General features: G+C 36.1%; 1 protein-coding gene across 1 annotated transcript in view; it reads right to left on the bottom strand.

Moving 5' to 3' along the window:
- Positions 1–25,963, bottom strand: part of PLCL1 (phospholipase C like 1 (inactive)) — a 315,730-nt gene that overhangs the window by 76,564 nt on the left and 213,203 nt on the right. The window contains exons 2-3 of the mRNA XM_040971940.1: positions 6,739–9,213; positions 4,400–4,603 (exon numbers count right to left, since the gene is read on the bottom strand). Of these exons, the coding sequence (XP_040827874.1) occupies positions 4,400–4,603; positions 6,739–9,213 (2,679 nt within the window). The remainder of the gene's footprint in view (positions 1–4,399; positions 4,604–6,738; positions 9,214–25,963) is intronic.

Genomic DNA, 25,963 nt, shown 5'->3' with positions numbered 1-25,963 from the left:
AAAGTGAAATTCTGCCATTTGCAACAAATGGTCCCAAGTGAGGACATTACTCTCAGTGAAATAAGCTAATCCCAAAAGGACAAATATCCTATGTTCTCTCTGATACAAGGCTGTATATGAGTAAAATACAAAACAAATACATGGGTAAACATGTGTTACACACACACACACACACATACACACATACATATATTCTTACAGATTAATCGTATAATGGGGGTTAGCATACCAGGAAGTGAAGATGCAATGCAGTTTGCGCTTCTACTCCCAAACCAAAGGAGGACTCCCAGTGAAACAATTAAGCACCTTTGACAATACCATACTGAACTATACACCATCACCTATACGTAGTGTCACGATACACTTAAATAGCAGAATGCTGGACTTGTGACTGTTACTGAAGGCCTATCCCATTATAACAATATTGGGTAAAATGGTGTGGGGGCAGAGTAGAATGGTCAGGGAGGAAGGAGAGGAAGATGGGGCAATACCTAAACCTAGAGAATTGTATCATGAAAAATAATAACAATAAAAATACCAAAAAGGGATAAAGGAAACATAATAGAGCCATTAATAAAGTAAGGACAGTGGTAGGGAAACTTTTCTGAGAAAATGACATGAGAAGTAAGAAGAAAGAAATTAGAAGCGACTATCTATTACAGGGAGATTATTCAAGGCATATGCAGTGGCCCCAGAGGGAAACAAACTTGATCTATCTGAAAAAACAGTCAAAAATGGTGTGTCTGCCAGTGATCCACAGACAATGTCACTGTGGGAGCAGCTGAGGGTGGTGAAGCTCAGGGTGTCAGGACTGGAGGGGAAATGAGCCAATGAGGTACACGGCCAGGGCAAGTTCACTAATGGCCCCATCAAGCCAGGTGAAAATACTTCAGGGGGCAGTCACTGAGAGATCTTAAGCAAAAAAGTGACACTTTAAAATGATCATTCTAAATAGCATCATATTAAATTCCCTCTAACATAAACATGACTACACGAATAAACATGAACAGAGAACACTAAAGATGCCAACCAGTGCAACACAAATTCCAGATACTAAAAATGCTATTGTTTAATCTCAAGGCCAATATCATCATTATATATACCTCTGCCTTCTCACATACTACAGAAATAAATACCCAATAGACTACTGAGTTAACTGTTTAGTGTAAGACTATTTACACTTGATTCCCTATGAAAAAGAAAAACAATTCTATAGAGAACTGTAAATTGAGATTTCGTGGCACAACAGTTTAAGCCCTGCCTGCAATGATGGCATCTCATATGAGCACTCCAATTTGAGCCCCAGCACTCCACTTCCAATCATGCTCCTATTTCATTGCTAACGTGCTTAGAAGAGCACTGTAAGTGGATGGAGATCCAGGCTCCCAGCTTCAGCCCCAGCCATTCAGCCATTTAGAGAGCGAACTGGAGAACAGAAGATCTCTCTACATCAATCTCTCCTTCTCCAACTCTTACTATCAAATAAATGGAATAAAATATTTAAAAGCAAATTGTGGGCCCAGTGCAATGGCTCAGTGGCTAAATCCTCCCCTTGCATGCCCAGGATCCCATATGGGCACAAGTTTGTGTCCAGGCCCCAGGCAGCTCCATTTTCCATCCAGCTGCCTGCATGTGGCCTGGGAAAGCAGCAGAGGACGGCCCACAGCCCTGGGACCCTGCACCTGTGTGGGAGAGCTGGAAGAAGCTCCCTGCTCCAGGGCTCAGATTGGCTCAGCTTTGTTCATTGCAGTCACCTGGGGAGTAAACCAGAGCATGGAAGATCTTTCTCTCTGGATCTCCTTCTCTTCATAAATCTGCCTTTCCAATACAAATAAATATTTTTAAAAGGATTTTTGTCTAATTTGGAATTTGGTAAGCCTGCTCTCTCTGTAATCACAAGCTGTGTTTTAAAAATACAGATGACAAAAAGGCTTATATTCAGATTTGTCTTGAGCAGAAAACTGAACAAATATCATCAGATGCTTGGAGATTCCAAATGGAAATTGCCCAACCACAATCCAGGTGCTTTTCTGATTATTACAGGTCCTGCTCCTTGGAGCTGGCTCCCGTCTCACTGAATGATTTTTCTTTCTTAACTTACAAGGACAAAGGAAGAATAAGTGATTTCTGCTGTCTGTTTCTATGGCAACTAATACCTTAATTTCACCTCTTATATGGCAATTATACTATTCACTGCATAGCTTTCAACCCTCACTTATGATGAAAAAGATTGATTTCATGAAAAATGAGATACAGGTAACAACTGAACTTTTTCTTCAGCAGCCATGAAGTACAGCTTATGACAGTATGATCATCCATAAGCAGAATGCACCTGGGGGGGTCTTATTTATTTATTTATTTATGTATTTATTTATTTATTTGTAGAATGCTTATCCAGAATGTTTTCTTCCAGCTTTTTCTAATGAAAAAAAATTATTGTCTCCTTTTTAATATTTATTTTTATTATAAAATTGATTTATTACAAAGAATTATAAGAATCATAAAGAATTGACAAAAAATGGTTTTCCTAATATAGAAAGATTCAGCATTAATAATCTGCTAGCATGTTAGATCTACGTACATATAATATTCAAATCCTATTGTGTATATTTTTGTAATGAGATTTTTAACAAAGCATATTATAAGTAGTCATTTACTTCATTAAATAATTCTTCTGAGACATGATTTATCTGTGGAGTTATAATATATTATAATATATTATAATATGTTTTACTTAGTCCTTTATGTTAAAATGATTATATGTAAACTTAGTGTACATTTCTATTGGCTTAGAATAGATACAAGGAAATAAAATATATGGACAAAATAAGTAAGATAATTTAGATAAAATTTCAGATAAATTACAAACTTTTCATCCAGAAATTTTTTTCAATGTAATTTCCCACTGGAGATAGATGAATGGCAGTATCCATCTCTTTAAATTTCTGATTGATTATACTGTTTTTTAAAGACTGGCAGAAAGCATCTTACTATACTTTTAGTTTCTGGTAATTAACAGCTTAAAGCGTTCAATATATTTTTGCATTTTCCTGGTGGATTTTTTGGAGGAGGAGAGAGAACACAGATACAATAGGTTCACTGCATGTTCATTCCTGCAGCAAACTGTTTCTTGTCCTCTATTACGTATTCTCCCATTTCTTACTACCAGAGGAGGTCCATGCCACAGCAGAGAAATGTTCTTAACGGAAGAGTACATGTCTTCCTTCTCCCCTTCATCGTTCTGAGGAGTAGACCTATAGGGCCAGCAAGCCATTTTGGAGCGCAAAGAGAAATGCCACATTCTAGAGAAGGTAAAACCAAAAACTAGAGGTAGCTGAGCTCCTAAGAACTCTTCAGTAGTATCATTTCGGATGGCTGCCAATCTCCAGAGTTTTATGTGAAAGAGTAACACTCTGCATATTTAGCCCACAATTAGGTTGTATTTTGTTGTATTTTGTTGTTATATGTAGTCAAACTTAATCTTGGCACAAATTGTTTTCACTACCTTTATTTCTCTTTTGGATTTTCAAGAGACCATCCCATTTTAAATATACTTGTGTTTATGTCTTGGAACATGTGATTCAAATTTTCCTCAGGCTATCATTTGCTCCACAATTTTGTTTACAGAAATTAAGGGATGGCAGTGCGGCTCAGGATATTAAGCTACTGCTTGAAATGGCAGCATTCCATGTAGGGGTGTGGGCTTAAATTTCAGTTTCTCCCTTTTTACTCCAGCCTTCTGTCAATATACCTTGGAATGAATGGTTAATGAACTAAGATGACGCAAATGCTTGATTAATGACCCAAAATGATCCAAGTAGTTGGGTCCCTGCCTGTCTCATGAGAGACCACATGGCCCATCTGGGGAGTTGGGGCAGGGGATACTGTCTCAAGCTCCCTCTCTCTCTCTTTCTCTGTTTCACTCTCTCTGCCTCACACTTATTTTCAAATAAATAAATCATTCTAAACCTATTATATATTTGGGAAAACCAGACAACAGTTTTATCTTTGAAATCAGATTCAGAGAAATCTTGTCTGCATGATCATATGGCAGCACAGAATTCACATTCCTTACGATATACAATTAAAACCATCACACTACAGGCTACACTTATTCAGATGAACAGATAATTACTTATGAGGATTCATTCAATTAATCATGCTTTGCTGAAGCAGATATTTTCCACTTATAATCTGTGGCTCTCTGGGTTCAAGACGTTTCCTTAGAAGTATCTCCTAGATCTAGCAGAAGGTGTGTGGGCCAGGCTATGCTAGCAACCTTTCATCCACATTTCAAAGGCTGCCAAGCTGTTGTTCATTGGTACCCCCCCAATGGGCCCTGCCATTAGTGATCTCACAAATGCGCACAGAAAAGTAATCTCAAGCTCCAGTTTCTTACCAGATCATAGGCAGCGAGCATCTTTTTCTGCACCTCCGGCATTGCACCCAGAGGCTCCAGGTAGGGAAAGCCATCTTTCATCACAAGGCAAACTGAGGGGGTACTGTCGCCGGTAATGAGCCTAGAGGACAGGGTTAACAGGCACTGCTTCAGACTGGCAATTGGAGGGAGTCCACACAGCTCCTTAATAGACACTATCGCATTCTACGAGGAAGAAAACACAGAATCACATTTCTGAATACAGGACACAACATCCAGAGCACTCCTGGGTTTGCATCAAAAATAATCCCTTAAAGACATTTATAATTCAAACCGAACTGGGTGACAACCAACTAAAACCAAGATATGCACAGAGATAATGCAGTGAGCTAATTTTACATTATATACACTTTATGGTCCTCAATTTTCAGCAGTTACCACAAATATGCTATTAAAGTCAGAGCGCACAGAGTGCTTCCGACAGCAAAGCACAGGAATGCTCACATTAACTAGTGCTGGCTGGTCATGAATACCTGACTTGATCTGTATCACAATGACCAGTGGCTGTGTATTGAAGAGCACGCTTTGGGGGTTTTCCCCTCAAGACAGTGGGCTGCTATTTGGTTCACTACTATCAATACTGTTCCTTTGTGATTCCATCAGAAATGTACCTGACAAACACAGAAATACATACCCGAAACCCATTTCACTTAGAGCTGCATTTATTCATGGTAGAGTCTCTGTTAAAAATAGTCACTTTAAACAGGATTAATGGCTATATTACATTTCATTAACAGTGAATAGTACCTAATCTATTATGTGTCTCATGAAGTTAGTTACAATAATAGTAGTTTTTCCACTCATTATGTTCCAAGTAATCCTAAATTCAAAAGATTCTGCATTAAAGTAAGTTATTAGTGCTACCAAGTAAAACCTAATCTATTCAAAACACTCCTTTAGCTGTATTTCAAGTAATAATATAAAAGATGTAGTGATGTAGTTCAAGAATTACATATAATATTTCTAATATATAAGTATAATAAATAATCTATAACTAAGGATTTACAATGGCACTTTAGTTATGTCAGAAATACTGACAATGAAGATACTGATATTTGGAGTTGATTTTTAAGATGGAGACAAAGTAAGGACCTCAAGTTAAATCCTTATAATCTAAACGATACACATACAATTGTATACCATTTTAGCTCTTTATATTTGAGTTTGAGCCTATCCCGGAATGTCTCCATGAAAACTGGATAAAAAATAAAATTTCCACCAAGTTATAAGTTTGTACTTTGGCATCACTGAATAAAAATAGGTTATGGTATTACACAATCGTGAATTTAAAGCCTAAAATTTCTGTTCATTAATTGCAATATTTGGAAAGTTACTTAGCTATATATGCTACCAAGACAGGTGTTTCTGGTAATACTATTCTACAAATGTTAACTGGAAGAATGGAATTAATGTTTTGGATGATATTTACTTTGCAAATTACAGATATTTAGCAACTACTTGGCATGATTGCCTATAAGATCACTAGCCTAGAATAAATATCCTAGGTAGTTCTAAAAAATGTTTGCAACTATCCTTGATTACAAGCATTTACAAAACAAGGAGTTTCTACCTTTTCAGGTTGCGCACTTCCACACTCATTTATTTAATCCTCACAAAAATTCTAAAATTCAAATATTATTTTTCTTACCTTTTGCAGAGAAAACTGGTGATCACAGACCTGAAAAAATCTGTTCAAGACCACATAGGGAAAGATTCAATCCAGAATCCACGTTCTTTCAACTAAACCATATTTCTAAGAAAAGGCTGATTTTCAACAAATGATTGGTTTTGGTTGTACTTAGGAGGAATCATTTATTATCATTCTTATATATTTACATAGCTCAAAAAATTCTAACAGGCAATACACTGGCTGTGTCTTTACATTCTCTTCCAAGATCATATCTGCATACATTTTACCTATATACCTGGAGTGTATGTCCATACACAAGCTTATACGTACACATATATAACATATAAAGATACTTTTGTTTGTACTTGCATCATCTCCTATGCATGTTCCTGCATGTCAATGCAGTTGTGCACTAAGGATACTTGATGAACCCTACAGTATTTTGCTGCACTGATACTTAGTTTAGGCCAACTTGACATAGCATTTGCAAACAGAAACAAATCATTTCTGCTTGTCACAGACAATCCTACACTTAGTTCAGGGGTATATAGGTTTACATACACCACCTTCCCAATCATTTTTTACAAATCTTATCATTCCTAAAACACAATGCTTTTGAAAAAAGTAAGGTAGGAATTAGTACAGACAGAACATGGAACATTTTTCCTACCTGCATATTTTCTCTCATGTCTATAGCTTCTCTTAGGGGATGAACTGCTATTTTAAAGACGTCGTCTATGGTTTTAAGACCGACATTCCTGAGCATGGTATATTCTCGGACTTTCTTCCCCATTCTCACTGAAAGACTGCGCTTCTGTGCCTTTCCACCTCCACTGCGATTAGTTATTGCTATGTGGACGAAAAGGGTTACATGTTCCATGATGTCACCCACAAAAGAGCGCAGGGGAACATGTCGATATCCTGGCTGCAAACATTCAAACGGTATTGTATATTGCCCAATGAACTCATCCCCAATGTAGTCATCATCCAAAACAACAAAACGGATCATGGCCAGCTCGGGCAGGTTTACTTGGAACTCAAACGTCTCATCAAAAATGGGATTATCACTGTTTTGTTGTACAGTTTTAGTTCTTTGTTCTGAACAGTCTGCTGGAATTCCATGTATCTCAATACAAACATAGGGATCTATGACATCCCCTTTGGCACAAGCTCCCTTAGGCTTTGGGAAATTTTGGCCACTGATGATCTTGATATGGAGAGCTAGAGGAGATACCCCAGGTACAATGCCCTTTGTGTTTGCACTGAAGTAAGAAACTTCATCCCGCATGATAGATGGCCTCAGAACATAACCACAGCCTCCATTCTGAAGAAACCAGCCAGTGTGAAGGTCCATCATTGGCCCTGGAGTCTGAAAATTCATTGCCACAATCTGACAGCCACAGTTCCAAAAGTCCTGTGGATTCAAGTTACTGGAATCAATCCTCATGGCGCTTGGATAGACTCTTGATAAGAATTTTTTATTATAATTTACAAAATCCTCTGGGTATTCATTTGCAATGCGGCTGGCCTCCGTTTCACTAAAGGAACAAATTTCCCAATAGTTTTGACTTTTCATAGACAGTTCAAAATCCCTGTACTGAACAGATTGACAAATGGATACCAAATCAGAGAGCTCCCTACAGAGCCAGATTTGTTTCTGTTCACCATTGTAATCTACCGACATCCTGCGAGACATCTCAGCTTCTTCATCCTCATCTGTTACTTCTCCCTCTAACACATCTGAATCTGAAGGCAATTTCTTTCCTTTCACAATGATCATTCGCTTTAATTTTTCTGGTGATGGGAGGTAGGATTCTGAGGGCAAAGGTGCTTCATTGTATAATTTATCACCAAAGACGTTTTTCATCTGTTGAGCCATTACCTTCTGCTGTGAAAGGGTACAGTGATTCCCCAGGCAAAGAATAAGTGGGTATTCAGAAGCAACAAAGGCAAATTTATTTATCACTTCTATGACACTTCGGAAGGAAAGATGTGTTGCCATGTTATTTCGGTTACACAAGATTGGTTCATTCTCTGAGCCATCACTAACATCAAGTTCAATGCTCCGACAGCCCATTTTCAAGGCTCTGACGTACCCATTAATATCAGCTGGTCCCCTGAACTGGTCCTCTATTAGATAAGTGTTATGAGAAGCATTGATATAGTAATGAGATAATGGCTGGGTCATATCTTGGGAAACTTTCTTTTGCTCAGGATCAAAAATGTCACATTCTGGTGACAACAAATACTGAGTAAAGCCATCAATTGCAAGAAACCCTTTCTGACGTCCCTCTTCAGAAAGCTCATATCGCCTAATGATGTCTAAGCACATATCCTCAGTAATATGGCTGACTCCTTGCTCAGCTTCTAGAAAGAGCATAAGGTCATTGGCATCCAAATATTCTTTATTCTTAGATATCTGCACAAGTAAGAAGTACACTTCCGGCCTGGTACAAAGCTCACAAAAAGCTTCACAGAATTCCTCTTCTGTCACTCGGGTGGTTAGTTTTTCTTTGCTCTTCTGGATCTCTTTAAATTTTAACCTGATCTTGGATTCCTTCAGGGTAGGGTTAAGCTGTTTTATTAACTCTACAGAAGTGTCTTCCAACATAATACCATTCCCATCAACATCTGCTGCTTCAAACACTGTTTTCAACCACATGAACCTTGGTGTGTTCTGGTTATCCTCCATAAAATCAAGGGGTTGTTTACTCCGAGAAACCAGGTACCGCAACCCAGACACCCAAATATTTGCTACATCTGCTGAATTGGCAACTAGGTCCAGAGACTCATAGTTTTCCCCATGGAGTACAGAAAAGGCACAATCCTCACAAATCTGGTCGGCAAGGCCATTGTTTCTGAATGTTTCCGTGTTCTTCCCCAGTCTAATCTCTTTTATAGCAGAAATATCAAGCTTGGCTTTCTCCATATCTTTCTTAGAAGGTTCCCAGCGAAGAGCTTGGAGGTCTGTGTCCAGAGTGAAAAACCGGTTGTAGATACGAGAATTTGGCCGGACTTTCTTCAGTTCACAGCCAGCCTGCATGAAGCTGATGCAGTCATTGGCACTGCTAATTTTCTTTTCTGATGGCATGCTGCTGAAAGACACAGTTTTCTTTCTTCCACCACATTTTTGGTTTGCAGGATCCTGTGAAATAATTTGAAAAGTATAAATTGACTGAAACACAGGCAAGTAGAGTAATACTCTAAGAATTTCTCAAAACTCATTCAACTATTTTTGCCTTTTACTGGTTCAGGAGTGAAAGTCTAAGACAATTGATATTAAGTTCAGGGGAAAAAAAGAATGTTGTAAGTCAAATTTCCATGTGTCCTTTAAAATAAAATAAAATATTGGGTTAATTTTAAAGCTCTGCTATTTGTTCAGTGGAGAAGTTAAGCTTAAAATTTCAACCAACAGATCATTAAAATTCATCTGTTCACATAGTGTATCTCAAGCAGGTTAATTATCTATAGTGACTACTTCCTTCTTGAATGTTTCTGAGTCTTAACTACTGTCGTTTGTAAAATACAGGTCCAGTCCTTTGAAAACTCATACCTATAAGGTGACCAATTTTTATCTTATTTGAACTACCCAAAATAGCTGTTTCCTTGAATTCATTTATATTAAACACCTGGTTAATATAATTTAAAATAGATATTTCTCTTTTTTTTATTTTCATGATATGGTTCCAAAGTCACAGGGATTACTCCTTCACATCCTCCCATTCTACCCACCACTATTTTCTCTCACAATAGCATAGTCCTTCAGCAACAACAACAAGTCCAATATTCTGTTATTTAAGTGTATCATGCCTAAAAACGGATCTTTGTTAATATTTTCCTCTGTTCAATGCAATAATGCTTTGATCTTATCATTCATAAATTATCTCAGGAACAAACTTCTAAGAAGTATCTAAATTCACATTGTTGGAGTGCATTTTATAAGAACACAAAAAGGTTGCAATGTCACGTACCAAGGGTATTGTACTAGGGGCAAAACAGCTAGACTCAAATTAATCATGATAATCCCACTCATTAGATATATGATCTTGGGTAAGTCACTTCACCTCTGAATGTTAATTTCAGTTTTTCAACTAGGAATTAGTAGCTTTTATATTAAGAGGTTATTTCAAAGGATTCATGGAATCAAACTAAGTGATAAATCTTGGTACAAACTTTTTTTAAATCCATGTATAATATTTTATTATACATGTTTGGCACCTTTAGGCACCACCTATAAGACCATCTGCGAGAAGGATATCAGGGACTAATCAAGAAGCTAATTCATTCCTGATATCTGAATATTGAAGACAAATCTTCATTGACAAATTTTAAATATTTTTAAATAAACATGTGAAATATTGAAAAGTATAAAACTCAAGTTGTCCAAGGCACCTTCTTCACTAGCATTCTTTCAAACTAGCGAGGATCCTTGCTCTGGGACATCATTTAATTGGTCTTGCCCGTTCAACTCTGCATACACTGTAATTTGGAAAGGCAGAATGATTTATCACTCAATTGACTAAAACCCTGCCTGTGACCAGGAAACAAAGTCTGCTTTAGTTATGGAATGTTGGTGAGATGATTCATTGAGGCAACTATATATCAGATCTTCAAGTGACAAGATATAAATTACCCAATTTAGATTACAGAGTACTGCTTCTTGGTGCCCTGGCATTTAACAATTTACCTCCTGCTACTCCAGAGAGTTGTTATTTTTAAATTTCCCATACTGGTCAATTTCCTCATCCATAAGTGAAAGAACAAATATAACTCTATAGCTGTTTTATGCAAATTCCCTCCTACAACACATTTAAATTTGTCATAGCCCACATGCTCAGAAATGTCAGAAGTCTGTGTGTATTTTCCACAGCATCAGGCAGGCACTTGCTGACACTGTTGAGCCAAGGTCAATCCAGCCATTAAAATAAACAAGGAAAGTGTGAATTGTGATGAGAAATCAGACTATGACTCAAATTTTCAGGCTAACCATTTGACTTGATTTATAAGCTGAGAACTTTCACATTAAAAACTGGGTTGATTTAAGATCATGTTCTAAACATAATTATTGTTAGCAGAGTTAAAACACCTTGAATAGCTCTTTAAGTGGGAAATACAGTGTTCCCCTAAATGCATCTCCCTATGCTTTCAAGGTTGCATGTATGGTATTGCACCAGACCCTTCCACACTTTTCTCTTAACTTGAGCTATTGTGTATTTATGAGAATAAAACACTGCCGTCAGAATAGCTTATCTTATAAGTCTCTATGCTTTATGACAGCTCCTTAAATCAAGACCTTCCCTCCTAGTAAGTTAAACCTTCAAGATTCAAGTGTTTCCTGTGTTACCTAGAAATCCATTTGCACCATGATACTTATCTATTGTTTTGACCTCTAATTCTTACATGGTTATGAAATGTAAAGTCTTAAAACTTGGAACAAGTGAAATGTATAAGATTCTTAAGTTTTGATCTACAAAACACAAAATCAAAATTATCACAAGCTCCCAAATAAGCTAAAAACTTCCTAGAATCTGTGACCAAATAATTAGCTTGTCTATTGATGACTAAAGCTGAGACTTACATATAGAGAGAATATCTACATACATAATGTATACCATATATTGAATTAATACATATACATATTTAAAATATGCTGGACAAATCCGGGACTTGGATATTTCTCTAGTTCTTCCATAGAAAAAGCAAATGTCTATATTCAGTGAATAACCATGCTCTTCAGTGGTTGGGCAACGCATTGGCACAAACACTGGAGGGAGATATGACATTTCAGTGGACAGGGAGGATGAACTGGGTCCCTCGTGGAATGCTGGAACTAAAGATGGAGTATTAGCTTGCTATGCCACTGCACCCATCTCACATTAATTGTGTTTTAAATAACATTGTTGCTTCCGCCTTGTTAGGAATAGCATCATCAAATGAGAGTCCTACATAATAGTAAAAGATCTCTAGGTCTAAAGTTAATGTGCAAAAACATTTCCATAAATTCCCATTTTCATATTTCTTAGCCCAACATGCTACATATACTACAAGTTCCTTAACAAAACTTCAACAAAATCATTTTTCTTCACAGACACTGATGAAGCCTAGATAAACTACTCAGTGCAAACACAGATTCTGACCTCATTTGTGAGTATATTAACCTATATCAATTTAATGATTCAGGGAAGGCATATACTAAAGCAACACAAAAATGACCCAGTGCTTAATGTCATGGAATTGCATCCTAAGAATGGTCAGAGTGCTGTAATTTTAGGGTATGCATATTTGAACAAGATCACATACACACCCATATGCAAAGTATTTTGAAGCATTAAAGATATTAAATGAAGGAAAGATCTTTTTCCCTTTGAACTTCAATTTTTTGGAGAATTCATTATAAAAAAGCATACTCACTGTGAATAAATATGTTGTAGTGGGAAAAATGATATGAATTTGATCAACAGTAGATATTTTGTTAAATGAATTTCATGGTAGCCTTGTAAAACTGTTATTAAATCATTAAAAGCCTTATTTGGGGAGAAAACAAAATATATTTTTTCTTGAGATATTTTTCTATTTTTCTATTTTTATGTTTAATGATACTTACATGTCCGTGTTTCCCTACCTCTAACTCCAAATGAACATGTTTAAACATTTAATCATACCATTGCATATTCTGGTTGTAATTTTTTTTTGGTGACTTGTTAAATCACTGTAAGGTGATTCTTTACACCTTGAGATTTAATGATTGCTTACAGCCCTTGTTCATACTCCTAGAAAACAGTGATTTTTACCCTTTCTACTTGTTGAATTTGTTATTCAGACAAGGATTCAGTTTGTGATTATGAAGTAACCTGAAAGTATGTCATGGCAAAAAGATAAAAGTAAAAGGGGGGAATAAGTGGGGGGGATGAGGGATGGTGGAAAGTATGGTTACATTCTTAAAATTGTATATATCAAGTACATCAATTCTTTTATAATAACTGATTAAATTTTTGAAAAGGGTTCTTCTTTGTTAAAACAATTTAGAAAGCCTTAAAGAATAAATATAAACCTAATATTTTTCAAACTATGATTAGAATAAATCTTTATTTTGTAATGTCAAAATCAAGCTATACAAACACAAAAGAGGTATTCTTTTTTTATATAACTCAAGGGACAACTTATGTTTCAAGAGTTCTCTTAGGAAAGTATCAATAAAATTTTCATGGATTATAACCTCAAGATAAAAAATGCAGACACACAAGCCCTATTCCACCATAGGGATCTCATCTTTTCTTACATGTCTATAAACTGCAATACTATAGTAACAATATTTGCTTCGGTTCCTAACAGAAATTTCGTGATGCATTACATCCTCAAAAGATTATGGACAACTGTCTAGAATCCAGGTCAGCTACAGCACAAGGCATTGAAAGGCCTCTAGTTTTTATTTCTCATTCATTCATCCAACAAAAGTAACAGGAACCTGTTCTTTGTTAGGGACCAGCATATTACAGAGATTTGAAGAAACTGGTAAGCCTGATTTTTATCTTGCATAGATTACTTTGGCTGTGGGCCGGAAGAATGAATTGAAGGGGATGCAATAGGTGTCAAAGACACATTAAGAAAAAGAGATAATGCTGGCCTGAGAAATACCAATAAGATATGGGGGGTATCAAGAGACATGAGATAAAACAAGTTCCCCGTTGGCTTTAGGGTGACTTAATTGGTTCTGATTTGAGGAAGAGGTGAGTAGAAATGTCATTATACAAGATATGAAATATCAGAGGGTGGGAAGTTTAAGGGAAAATTAATTTTTATGTTGGGTCTTCGTGTAAGTTTTTGTCAAACGTTTGAAACAATTATTTGATAGGGAGGGAAAGACAGAGCATCCCCATGCACTGATTCATTGCCCAAATGTTCAGGTGACCAAGGGCCATGGCTGAAGCTGGGAACACAATCCAAATCTATGACAGTGGCAGAAGCCCATCCACCTGAGCCATTGTTGAATTTCCCAAGGTCTGTCCTAGCAGCAGGACGGAATCCAGATAGCTATGCCACTGTGGAGAGTAGGCATCTTAACCACTTTCAGCATATCATGAATGTGTACTTCATGATGTACTTCAGATGAACGGAGAAATTATTTAAATTAATCAATCAAAATTGAGATGCATACGTTTCACCTCTAAGAGGATGTTTGGACTGGTATTTGAGTTGGGAGTTACAAACAGACAGGATAAACTGAACTTTGAATGCAGTGAAAATCTGCCTCCTAACGCAAGACTTATCGTATCACATAAAATTCAAGTGGCATGTAAGGGAAACTTGAAATTGGTGAATTGTACCTTTTTTTTTAAATGAAAATATCCATAGCTATTTTTTTTGTCTGTGAAACTCAAATCAAGGTCACAGACAAATAATGCCTCTTCTTCATGGTTAGCAGGGTATAACCTACCCCACGTCACTCTATGGGACAGAGGTGGTAGAGTGTTGGTATTCACTGATAAGAAGCAGCTGAAGCTTGACCAAGTTCAATGAATCACCAGCACTCTCCCCAGTGGCTACCTACGTTTAAGCGCAGGACTCCAAATAGCTATTTCATTATGCATCAAATAAGCACTCATTTTTTGCACCATCTTATAAGTCAACAGAATTAATTAAAGACAGTGCTAAGTGTACACATGCATATATCTCTTTCCAAATTAATTTCTATGTATTTAGCATTATGTTTTATTTATAAAAGGTAATCCATTTAGTCATGTGCATTGATGTCACCTCCTTTCAGAAATAGACTCTAATACACATGTGCTATGGCAGAGATAAGGTCCTAACTGAAATACAGGAGAGCTCCCAGATTTTACATACATTCTCTGGAAGGATTCTTGCCAGTCGAAAGCAAAAATAATGGCTGTTCTGTTGGAAGCTACAGTTTACAAAGGGTCCATTTCAGAGTAGTTTTTCTGTACCATTGGTTTGTCTCATCAAGTACAGGAAGTTTCTCTCATGCTTTATTTCATTACAATCATTTGATCATCAGAACTCATTAAGAAATGACCCTTCAATAAAAGTGATGGTCTCAAGTTTGTCTTCTGCATGGTGACATTCAGTTAGGGATCTTCTAGAAGCAGTCATTTTATTACGCATATCCCATTTATTGCTTCAAATACAGCAACCATGTATATTAAGATTAACTATATACTATATGTTAAACATCATATGTGACTTGTTCTTTTAAACATCATTAATCCAAAAATCAATGTTCCCTGAAACACGTTTTACTCATTTAATATAAAGTATAAAACTTCCATATCTGATGAAATCAGAAATAGAATAATGTTTTAAAACCATAGCATTTAATAAAAGCAAAGTGTACAGAGAGTGCTTCCAAAGAAAAAATAATAAAAGCCTCATATAGCATTATGATTGTTTTGAACCAATACCACCTAGGTACATAAAAGAACCAATGAGGTATATTTTTTAAAGTACTACAGTACTTAAAGTAGTACCTTTTACTAAAGGATTTTTGCTGAAGTACTTAAAAACAGATGACTATCAAACCAAGAAATTATATGCTGAACATCCAGAAAGATGTTAGGGAAGGCAATCTAAAAAACCACTATTTAAAGACAACAAAAGCATAACCAACTTCCACTATTACAATGTGTCAACTCTATTCCCAGATGTCCTAGAATGGTCTCGCCACTAACTCAGTGACACCTTCAAGATTGTACTGCGGGAATCAAGATGGGGTCTGTGGGCCTAGTCATCCCACTGCTCTGTTGTGGCCATAGTAGCTGCCAATCATCTGGCTGGAGAGCATGATGTTACCAGGATGGTACCATGCCTCCCACGACAGCTGGGCAGCAAGATCAGAACAAGGAGATCATATTCAATCATTTCTATTTTTGTCACAGACATTTCTTTATCCTCCTCTAGACGGTGTTTAGATGGACAAAAAAGGCTTTGCTCTGAAATTTTTGATTTAAAAAATAGGGAGAAATCAACACACGAAAATAATAATAGTAAAATATACCAAAGTCTCTTTTCTGAATCACAGTTCAGAAAACACCTTATCCTGATCCTTATTTGCAAAGTGCTATGTATTAAACATTTGAAACAAACCTGCTATTGTGATGTTTATTCAATAAGAAATAAAGATCTTTACTATTCCTTGAACCGTTTCATAAATGCCTACATCTCTGACATATTAAAGAAGGAACATGATTAAAGTGTAACCAAATTACTAAACTTTCATGGTAGACCTACCCTAACAGAATCAAAGACTGTTTTAAGGACTGCTTCACCTGTTTGAAATTTTTTTTTCTTTTTTAGTAAGGAAATTGAAATCCTCAGAGGTGAGGGAACCTGGCCAAAGGAAATAAGGCAGATAATGGTTTTGGAAGCTCACATCTCCAAATGTCCAATTCATTCTATTGTTCCATTGATCTCTGCTGTCTCTTTTCCCCAGTGTTAGGTCACAAACAGTACAATTGTTCATTGTGAAGCCTCACTGGCTAATGGCTTTCTATTCCCAACTCTGATTTTTTTCCCCCAAAGTCTATGAGCACAGATGCTCCTTTCAGTGCCAACCACTTTCTTGGGAAAGACTCTGATTTTCACTTTAATTTTATCAAGCTGTAAGTCCCATCAACACCTCCACTTGCCTTGTCGACAACACAACATTTTTATGCACACAAATGCAGAAGAAGGTAGGCAATACCTAGCTTCGGTAGTGCTGTGAACAAAACAGATGGACACCAATAAAGTTCACCTGAAATTATTTACTGGCCTCTGAGGAACAACTTTCTATTATCAGTCTTGCTCCACGACGCAGATATCTGCCTCACGTTCAAAAACACTGGGTAATCGGCATTACTCTTAGCAGAGATGCCAAGAACCAAGGGGGCCTGGAAACTGAGATACAGTTCTTGCCTTCCTCAGAGATATCCACTGTACAGAAATCTGGCTGAGCTCATGGCCTGGCCAGCATTGCCATTTCTGGTATGAGGGTTAATTTGAAGTACACTTCATGAAAAACATGGTTTTTCTTTTAAAAACAAAGTCCATAACGAAGAAAATCCAAATATATACTTTTAGTACCCATTTTACTAATACATAGCTTTCAGTGTATTGTTACAGAGTTTAGATGCAGAGCCCCAATTACTTTGTAGGTATAACAATATTTAGAGCATTCCTCTGAAATTACCATAATTAAGTCTTACATCAATTTATATCTGTAATCTAACTAGTATTGTACATACTTAAAACATATTGTTCAAAAAATTAAAATACCATCAAGAAAGATTATCAAAGTTCATTTCACAAAAATTTCTGATGAAATTTCCCATTTTTTCTCCATCTCAATAGACAATTCACAAATAGTCACATCATGATTTTATTGTTACCATTTCCCTTAAATATGAAACATTAACATGTTTACATTTATTTTAGTCATTGTGTAGGTGAAATGTAGGCTCTAGTAACCGAAGTTCATACCTAAAGTTTAAAGGAAAAGGCTCAAAATATTTCAAACTATGTGAGTTCTACCATTTGTCATCACTGGATGTTAGCAGAGCTCAGTTGCAGAAATTTTCATTATCTATAAAAATAAGAAAATCATTTACAGCCATACTAGCTTAACTGAAAATAATTAGCCTTTATTTACAGCCTAAAGTTTTTATTAATGAAACAGTTTGTAAAGACGATTGTCTTCTAGGAATTCATTCTTATCTGTACCATATTTCCCAAGGACAAAGATTCCACTAATGTGCCTTACTTAGATTCTAGGAAATACAGAAAACACAGAACTATTAGTGGTATTGTTTTTTGAGACAGAATCAGTGCCAGCATAACAAAGTAACAGAAACATGGAGGCTTTTTATTTAGAAAAAATTCTTACAGAAGATTCACAATTAATTTCCATCTAAAAACATTTTCTAAATGTATGTGATACAGACAAATAATTCAATCTCAATTTTTTGGAAAACTAATTCTGTTCAAAATGAGGAAATCATTTAAACCTATCTTTCTCTTGACTTGAGGGATCTATTATGTTACTTAATAAAGAGGTATATATCATAACAAATGGAGTTTGCATTAGGTCATCATAGAATCTAAAACTTAACATTTAGATCATTCTGAATTGCCCAATTTACTATTCTTTTGTGGCAAATCGCCTAGAACAATATCTGAGCTTCCTAGAAGACAAATCACTAATCATATAAAAAACAGAATGTCATTTCTCTTGACTCCAAGTGATATGCAAATACAGCCTTAATATTTTTTCTCTGCAATAACTACAAAATATTGTTTTCAGATTAGTTACCAGAAAGACGTGAAAGCTTTGGATCAAGTAGCCAGCTTGACTTGAACACCAGGCTAAATCTCATTAAAGGTTTGAAGTTTTATCCATAACTTCCAGGACGGTTTAGAACCATCTATCACTTAATCCTTACTGCATTACTTGTGACTACCTGACCATTAGCAGGTATGTGCAAGAAACAAATAAAAAATTCTCAGCACACACATCCATTTAGAACCCCTTCTAGCCACACTTCCAAGGCCGAAGTGGAAAGGAATTCATTCTCTCAATTTAGAAAAATGTAAAAGAAAAACATATAAGGATATTTTCTAGTTTGGATATTAAAAATTAAAATAAAATTCAAAGTCAATAAATTGTAAGCTGTTAGAAATTACTAAAATCATTAAATTCATTCTCCTCAAAGTACTGAATTAGGAATTAATGAAATCAGCTCACAATCGCCTACTACTTGTGTGATTTTATTTACCAAACCACTTAACTCCTGGCCTAATATATAAGACTACGTCAAGTATGAAAAAAAGATGAAGCATGCTTAGTATTGCTAAAAGCAAAACTCATAGTCAGACAAAACGCCAGAATAATGAATGATCTGATATCTCTTATGAATCTCAAGAGGATTAAAATACAGAAATGCATTTTAAAAACAATCAATTCTTCAAAAATGTTTATTCAAGGAAGATAAGAATAAGATTAGTACTAGTCAAGACATAATCTAATTCAGTAAGTAAATAATCTAGAAGATAAAATTACTGGATCAAAGAAAAACTTTATAAAATAACTATTACCTCCCCCAAAGATATTTGATAAAATAGAACATCAATTCCCAATAAAACTTTAAGTAAACTGGAAAAAGAGGAAATTTTCATTAGTACAATAAAAACATCTCACAATTGTAGAGAAAACATCTTTACCAACTAGTAAGGATTTAGAAATATTTCTACTAAATTAAAAAGAAAACAAGTCAAAAAGCCTACTATTTATTTTCATCATATTTGAACATAATGTTGGAAATAAAACTAAAGCAATAAAGAGAAGATAAGAAATAAAGTATAAAATATTGCAAAAAAAGTGAAAAATCATTACCATTTACAGAAAGCATGCATATTTACCTTAGAAATCCAAAAGAATCAACTAAACAAAAAATTAGAATAGGAAAACTTCAAAGTACAACATAAATATAGCAAAATAAACAGCTGCCTTCAATATCAGCCAATTTCTAAGTTTAATGGCAGGGTGAATGAAAGGGGTGGAACTCTCCCTCAAAGTAGCAACAGATGTTATTACCAAGTCAGACACAAATTTCACAAGATGGATTCAAAACATACACAGAACATTTTCTTCCACTTAAACCTGAAAAGGAATGACTGAATAAATGAAACACAGAAAGTTACTCAACATATTTATTATCTATTTATCTAGTTAGAAGATTAATTACTTGAAAAATGAAAACTGTGGGATTGTTTTAGGAGAAAGAAAGATAATGGTTGCCAATACATTAAAACAAACTACACTGCTCATTAACCATGGGGATCGTCATCTCATGATATTATAATGTGCAGAATGAGAATATAATCAAAGGAAGTCATGATAAATGGTAGCTAGAATAAACATTCTCTTATATCCTGTGTAAATTCAGTTGAAACACTGACAAGGCTAATCCTGGCATATATTCTCAAGTGTCATCACACTTTTTAAAACAAAAAATGTCAGGTGGTTTCCTTTCCTGATACTGAGAGAAGTTCAAAAGCATACTCTGAAACTTGAAATAGTTACGGCTGTCCAACTTGACAATTTTGTAAACATAATGAGCATCGAGGCCAGTGTTGTGGCACAGTGACTGAAGTTGCCACTTGCAATGCCAGTATTCCATATGGGTGCCAATTTAGGCCCTGGCTGATCCACTTCCAATCCAGCTCCCTGCTAATAAGCCTGGAAAAGCAGGGGAGCATGGGCCCCTGCACTCATGTGGAAGACACGGCATTCTCCCCTGATTCTTTCTTGGCTTCTGTTTAACCCAGCCCAGCAATTGCAGCTATTTGGAAAATGAACCTGTTGGTGAATGGAAGATCTGTGTGTCTGTGTGTGTGTGAGTGTGTCCCTCCATAGCTCTTTCAAATAAAATAATCTTGATAAGAAATAATGTGACCATCGCAGGCTTACACAGACCCATAACTCAACATATACTAATTTCTAGAGAATTCGTTTGAACACAAACATACTTAATATTCAATCTGAGCTGTACGTGAGAGTTAGGGTTTTGTCATCATTGCTGTTGCTATGTAGGATCATCAGTTTCATTAAAGAGCTTAAAATGCCTGCTTATTGATGAAACTGGTTGGAGCAGCTCCTGAGAGGATACAATTCTAATATGCCTATTAATGATATTTTTAAAAATATGACATTTTCTCCCAGGAAGTATGAATCCCCTGGTGTAAAAATAAAGGGACATTTCACATTGCAGATTCTTCTTTAGTTCCTAATCATTATGATCTTTGGCAGGAAAGATTCCAAGGCAAGTTGGGTCAATTAAGTTAAAATTGTTTCAAAACAATGATTTATCCTTAGACATCATTTTAATTATCACTAGAAAGAATATTAAAGCCATTTATTACTACAGAACTGATAAAATGACAGGAAAATAAAGTACTAAATGAGACCATTTATAATCTCTAATCATTTTCCTAAAACAGCATTTCCACTAAACACTTCACAATGAAAAAGTATAGTAATTTACAAATAGCTTGGAGACTAATCTCTAATTAATCTCTCAGAAATAGCAACTTGACACCCCAATGTATTTAAACTTGATTAGGATTACTATCAGGAATGTTCATGAAGAATTAAAAAGGAAATCCAGAATGAATTCATTACACTTACTTACTTTCATATTATCACCTCTAGGTGGTTTCTTAATAATGAGCTGCATAACTAAGAAGTGACAGTTCCATCTATGAAAGCGACTACGTTCATTATTACTTCAAGAACCTCCAAATTAAATTTGTCTTATGTTCAAAAGAGAAAATTACAATAAGGAGAGTAATAGTACCACACATGTCTGAGAAGGTCAAAGGGCTTCCACATTCATATTCCCAAATCATCTCTAAAACTTTATAGATGAAAAAATAAGAGACACTAAAAGACAATGCCAGAAGCAAGTCAGTCAGTGGCATAGTGGAAAATCCAGACAGTCCTATTTCTGGGTGAATTTCTGTAAGTTTATACCACTTCTGCATTTTACTACCATATTTTCTAGCTCCAGTGTATTTTCTGACCCGTTGCCATAGCAATAAATGCAAGCTATCACTGTCTTCATTGCAAATAAGAGGAACTCTTATGAGCATTATTTCTTTTCAACAGGGCCCCAACACACTACTTGGCAAAAAACACCTCTCAAAAAAGGTTGGGATGGGAGGAAAAATAGTATGGGATGGAAAACTTTTCAGAAATTGAAATAATTGAAAATTTAAAAATACATTTATAGAATCTCAATGTACTACCAGGTACTGAACACACAGGAGATGGACTACAATTGTAGCACCTGCAGCAGAAAGACATATTAAAAGGCAATCTCAGGGTCAGTTCATGTCCCAGATGCTCCACTTCCCAACCAGCTCCCTGCTAATGGTTGGGGAAAATCAGCAAACCACAGAGCAAGTGTTTGGGCCCCTGCCACTCAGGTGCCAGACCCAAATGAATCTTTGTTCCCAGACTTTCCCTAGCCCAGTCCTGGCCATTGAGATCATCTGGGAAGTAAACACTGTACTTTAAGATCTGGGGGTGCTAATTTACATTAGAATGAATTCCTGTGGAACCTTAATTTCTAAGGAAATAAAATTTAATCTGATTGAACAACTAGTCAATATTGAGGGGAAATATCCCATGCAAAGAAAGAAAACGGGAGGATTCTGCCATAACTGCATTGCTGACAAGTCATTATAACATATGCCTAGTAAAATGAGGGAAAAAATAAGAAAATGAAGGATCAAGCAGAAGCCAGATTTGGGTAGAGGAGAGCTAAAAAACCATTTAAAAAAAATATTAACCTTATTTTATAAATATTTTAGGGATTTTTTTTTTAAAAAGTATGTCTAGCAGTTGAAGAGTGGATCTGGGGATACAACCTGTTAAGGACAGACTATATAGACAGCGATTATCAGAGATAGCAGAGGATGCTAGGGGGGAAAACAAGAGCCTTAGCTTGTTTGAGGAATAAAGATTTGCAGTGAGAAGAAGGAAACGGGACTACCATGAATGAGCCACAGGCAGTCTGAAAGAGCCACATGTAAAAATAGACAAGATTACAGAAGCAGGTTTGCATTTCTCTCCGGAGTATGGAGTATGGAGAATCTAATCATAAACATCAGAACAGACAGCTGGGCCTAACACATAAATGTGGGAGTCGGGAACTGTCAGGATGTTAGTAAAACCAAATGAGATTACCAAAAGAGAAGGGCACCTCACACTGACCTTTGGAAAAGTACAATATCTTGAGTTTAGTTAGAAGAAAGGTTAACAAAGCAAGTGGGAAATAAAGGCTGATGCAATAGGAGGAAACCAGAAGGCACGTCCTCATGACAGCCAAGAGAAAAGAACGCTGCCAGGAGAAAGAGGGGTCAACTGTGGAATGCTAGTTAGAAGTCTAGTAAGATGAAGAAAGGTGTCCCTGCTGAGGATCACAGACACAGTAATTATCAGAGGAGTGATGAGTGGTGGTTCAAAGGAGGACCAAGCAGAAGCCTGGCTAGAAAGGGGATTTAACACATAGTGCAATAGAAGGAAAGGAAAAAGAACCATTAAATGTTTTTATTTAAGAAGAAATTAAGGGCCTGGCGTGATAGCGTAGTAGTTAAAGTCCTTACCTTACACACCCAGGATCCCATATGGGTGCCGGTTCTAGTCCTGGAAGCCACACTTCCCATCCAGCTCCCTGCTTGTGACCTTGGAAAACAGCAGAGGACAGCCCAAAGCCTTGGGTCCCCAAGTGAGCACAACAAACAGTGCTGCGCCGATCCAAAGCCAAGAGCCAGGAACTTCTTTCCAGGACTCCCATATGGGTACAGGGTCCGAAGGCTTTGGGCCGTCCTCGATTGCATTCGCAGGCCACAAGCAGGGAGCTGGATGGGAAGTGGAGCTGCTGGGATTAGAACCAGCACCTATGTGGGATCCTGGACGTGCAAGGCGAGGACTGTAACCAGTAATTGATTTAAAGAATGTTTATTCTGTAGCTGTGGAATGAAATGTTCTGTAGACATCAGTAGGGTCAATTTGGTACATAGTGTAGATTATTCGTGGTGTTACTGTTTTCCTAATTGTTGTTTAGTTGATGAATCCAATGGTAAAGGTAGAGTGTTGATGTTCCTTGTTGTTATTGTATTGGAGTCCTGTATCTCTTTAGAGCCATTACATTTGTTTTTAAATCCATTGGGTGTATATACATTTACTATATTCGTGTCTTGCTATTGAAGTAATATTTTATTTATTATGCAATGTCTTGGTCCTCTTTTAACAGTTCTTGTGTTCAACAGGATGTCTACTCCTATTTATTGTCCGTTTAAATTAGCATGGAAAATAAGTTTTCCAGTTTTTAATTTTCAGTCTGTGTATATCTTTGTTGAAGAAGTATGTTTCCTATAAGTAAAGACTTAGATCTAGCATTTTCCCGTAAATATTCCTGCATTTCCATTGCATTCTTGCATTGTATTTCTGCCTTCACATTCTTTCCCAACGATGGCTATCTTTCTCTGTTTCTGTTTGTACCATACCTTGAAGTATCATTTGTCAAATTGGATGAGCAGTAACAAATTCGATCTCTGTCTGTTTCAGAGGTCTTTATTTCACCTTCGTTTGTAAATGGGAACTTTGCAGGATACCTTGTCCAGGGTTTATTTGTTCCTTTCTTTTAGGCCTAGTTTTCTGTCTCTCTAGTCTCTCTTAACGTGAGGGCTTCTGGTAGAAGTCTCATCAGAGGAGCTCTGATTGTCATCTGGCATCTCTCTTATGCACATTTTGAAAGCTTTCTTTAGACTTTAAGCTTGAATCTTTGACTATAACGGGTTGTGGTGAAAATCCTATCTGATCATGTCTATTAGGAGTTCTTATGCTTATTGCACTTGAATGACCTTTTATTTCTCCAAATTATGGAAATTTTATGGTATTGTTTCATTGAATAGGTCTTCTAATCCATTCTGTCTTTATATACATTTAGGAACTCCAATGACGTGTATGTTAAGTAATTTTATGGTGTCCCCTAAATCTTGAACATTGTTTTCAGTTTTTCCAAGTTTTTTTTTTTTTTGTCTTGCTACTATTTCTAAAAGTTTGTCTTCTCACTTAGATATTCTTTCTTCTGTCTAACTAGGTCTGTTGTTAAGTACTCTGACTGTATTTTTTATTTTACATATTAAGTTACTCGGTTCTAATATTTCAGTTTGATTTCTCACCAATATTTCCATCTCTGAAAAGGTTTCGGTTTAAGCTCTACTGTTCTACTCTTCTACGTCTCTCTCCTGGATTCTACCCAAATGATTCAGTAGTTTTGTGATTCGGTCAAAGAATATATACTACTCTTCTCCCATCCCCTAGTGATTTACATGGTAAAGAAACTTTATTTTTAAAAAACCAGGATATTCAACCTTGTACATTTATTAAGAAAAGTAGGCCCTGAGTTTAATTAATGTGACATTTGGTTCCATGCTAAGAATATGAACATTTAAGCCACATTTTTCAGTGATTCAGTTTCAATTTAACCCATTTTAAATTTTGACTTCAGTACATGAGGCTTTATTTTAAGTTTGGGAAAACAATGGAAAGTTATCCCCAAAGCAAGGAAAGTAATAGGAACTTAGCACTATAAACGCGTGAAGAAATACTGCTGAGAAATACTGTTCCAGAGATTTAATATAACTCCAGAGTCATAGAAATAAACATTACTATGCTGTTATAGGCAACTTTGAGAAAATTCAATACCCCTTCAATAGAAATTAGTAAAGGAGATTTATTTGCATTATAAAAGATTTCTTACTGTAAGAAAAAAAAATCAGCACTATAGTCTTGTGTAAGTCTACAGTTATAGTGTAGCCAAGAGCTTGATTTTTTATGCACAAAAATTTATCAGAATAACTTTTGCCATTTAAAAAAAGATGACATTCTAAGTGAGGCAATTAACTTGCAGGGCTGGTTAAGAGCAGAATAGGTCTTCCTTTTAATCTCCAGCTTTATTTCCCAAGGAGTAGATTCTTGAGTCTTAGCAAACCCCAGAGAATAAGAAAAGTAGCAATTACATTTACTCCAATAAAAGGGATGGCAGCTACCATTTACTAAATCCAATTACTGTCGTGCATGCAGTTGAAATATGTCTTTTCTCAGGATCATGCAATATGTACAGAGTAGAAAAAGTAAGATTCATCCTACCTGTTGACCCCCATAATGTATTTGCAAAGGAGAAGTGATTTGAGAATTCCTAAAATAGCAATTCTCACTCTCCCAGACCATACATCACTGAAATCAGTTTCACTGATTCCTCTAATTCCCTTCTCATCTCCCCTGTCTTCAGCAGTACCTCTCTCAGCCCATCACCTTCAAGGCTGGGCGCCAT

This window comes from Ochotona curzoniae, unplaced genomic scaffold, assembly GCF_017591425.1.
Source record: "Ochotona curzoniae isolate NIBS_2020 unplaced genomic scaffold, NIBS_Ocur_1.0 contig_2210, whole genome shotgun sequence".
Classification (NCBI taxonomy): domain Eukaryota; kingdom Metazoa; phylum Chordata; class Mammalia; order Lagomorpha; family Ochotonidae; genus Ochotona; species Ochotona curzoniae.
This window is presented reverse-complemented; position numbering and strand designations above follow the sequence as displayed.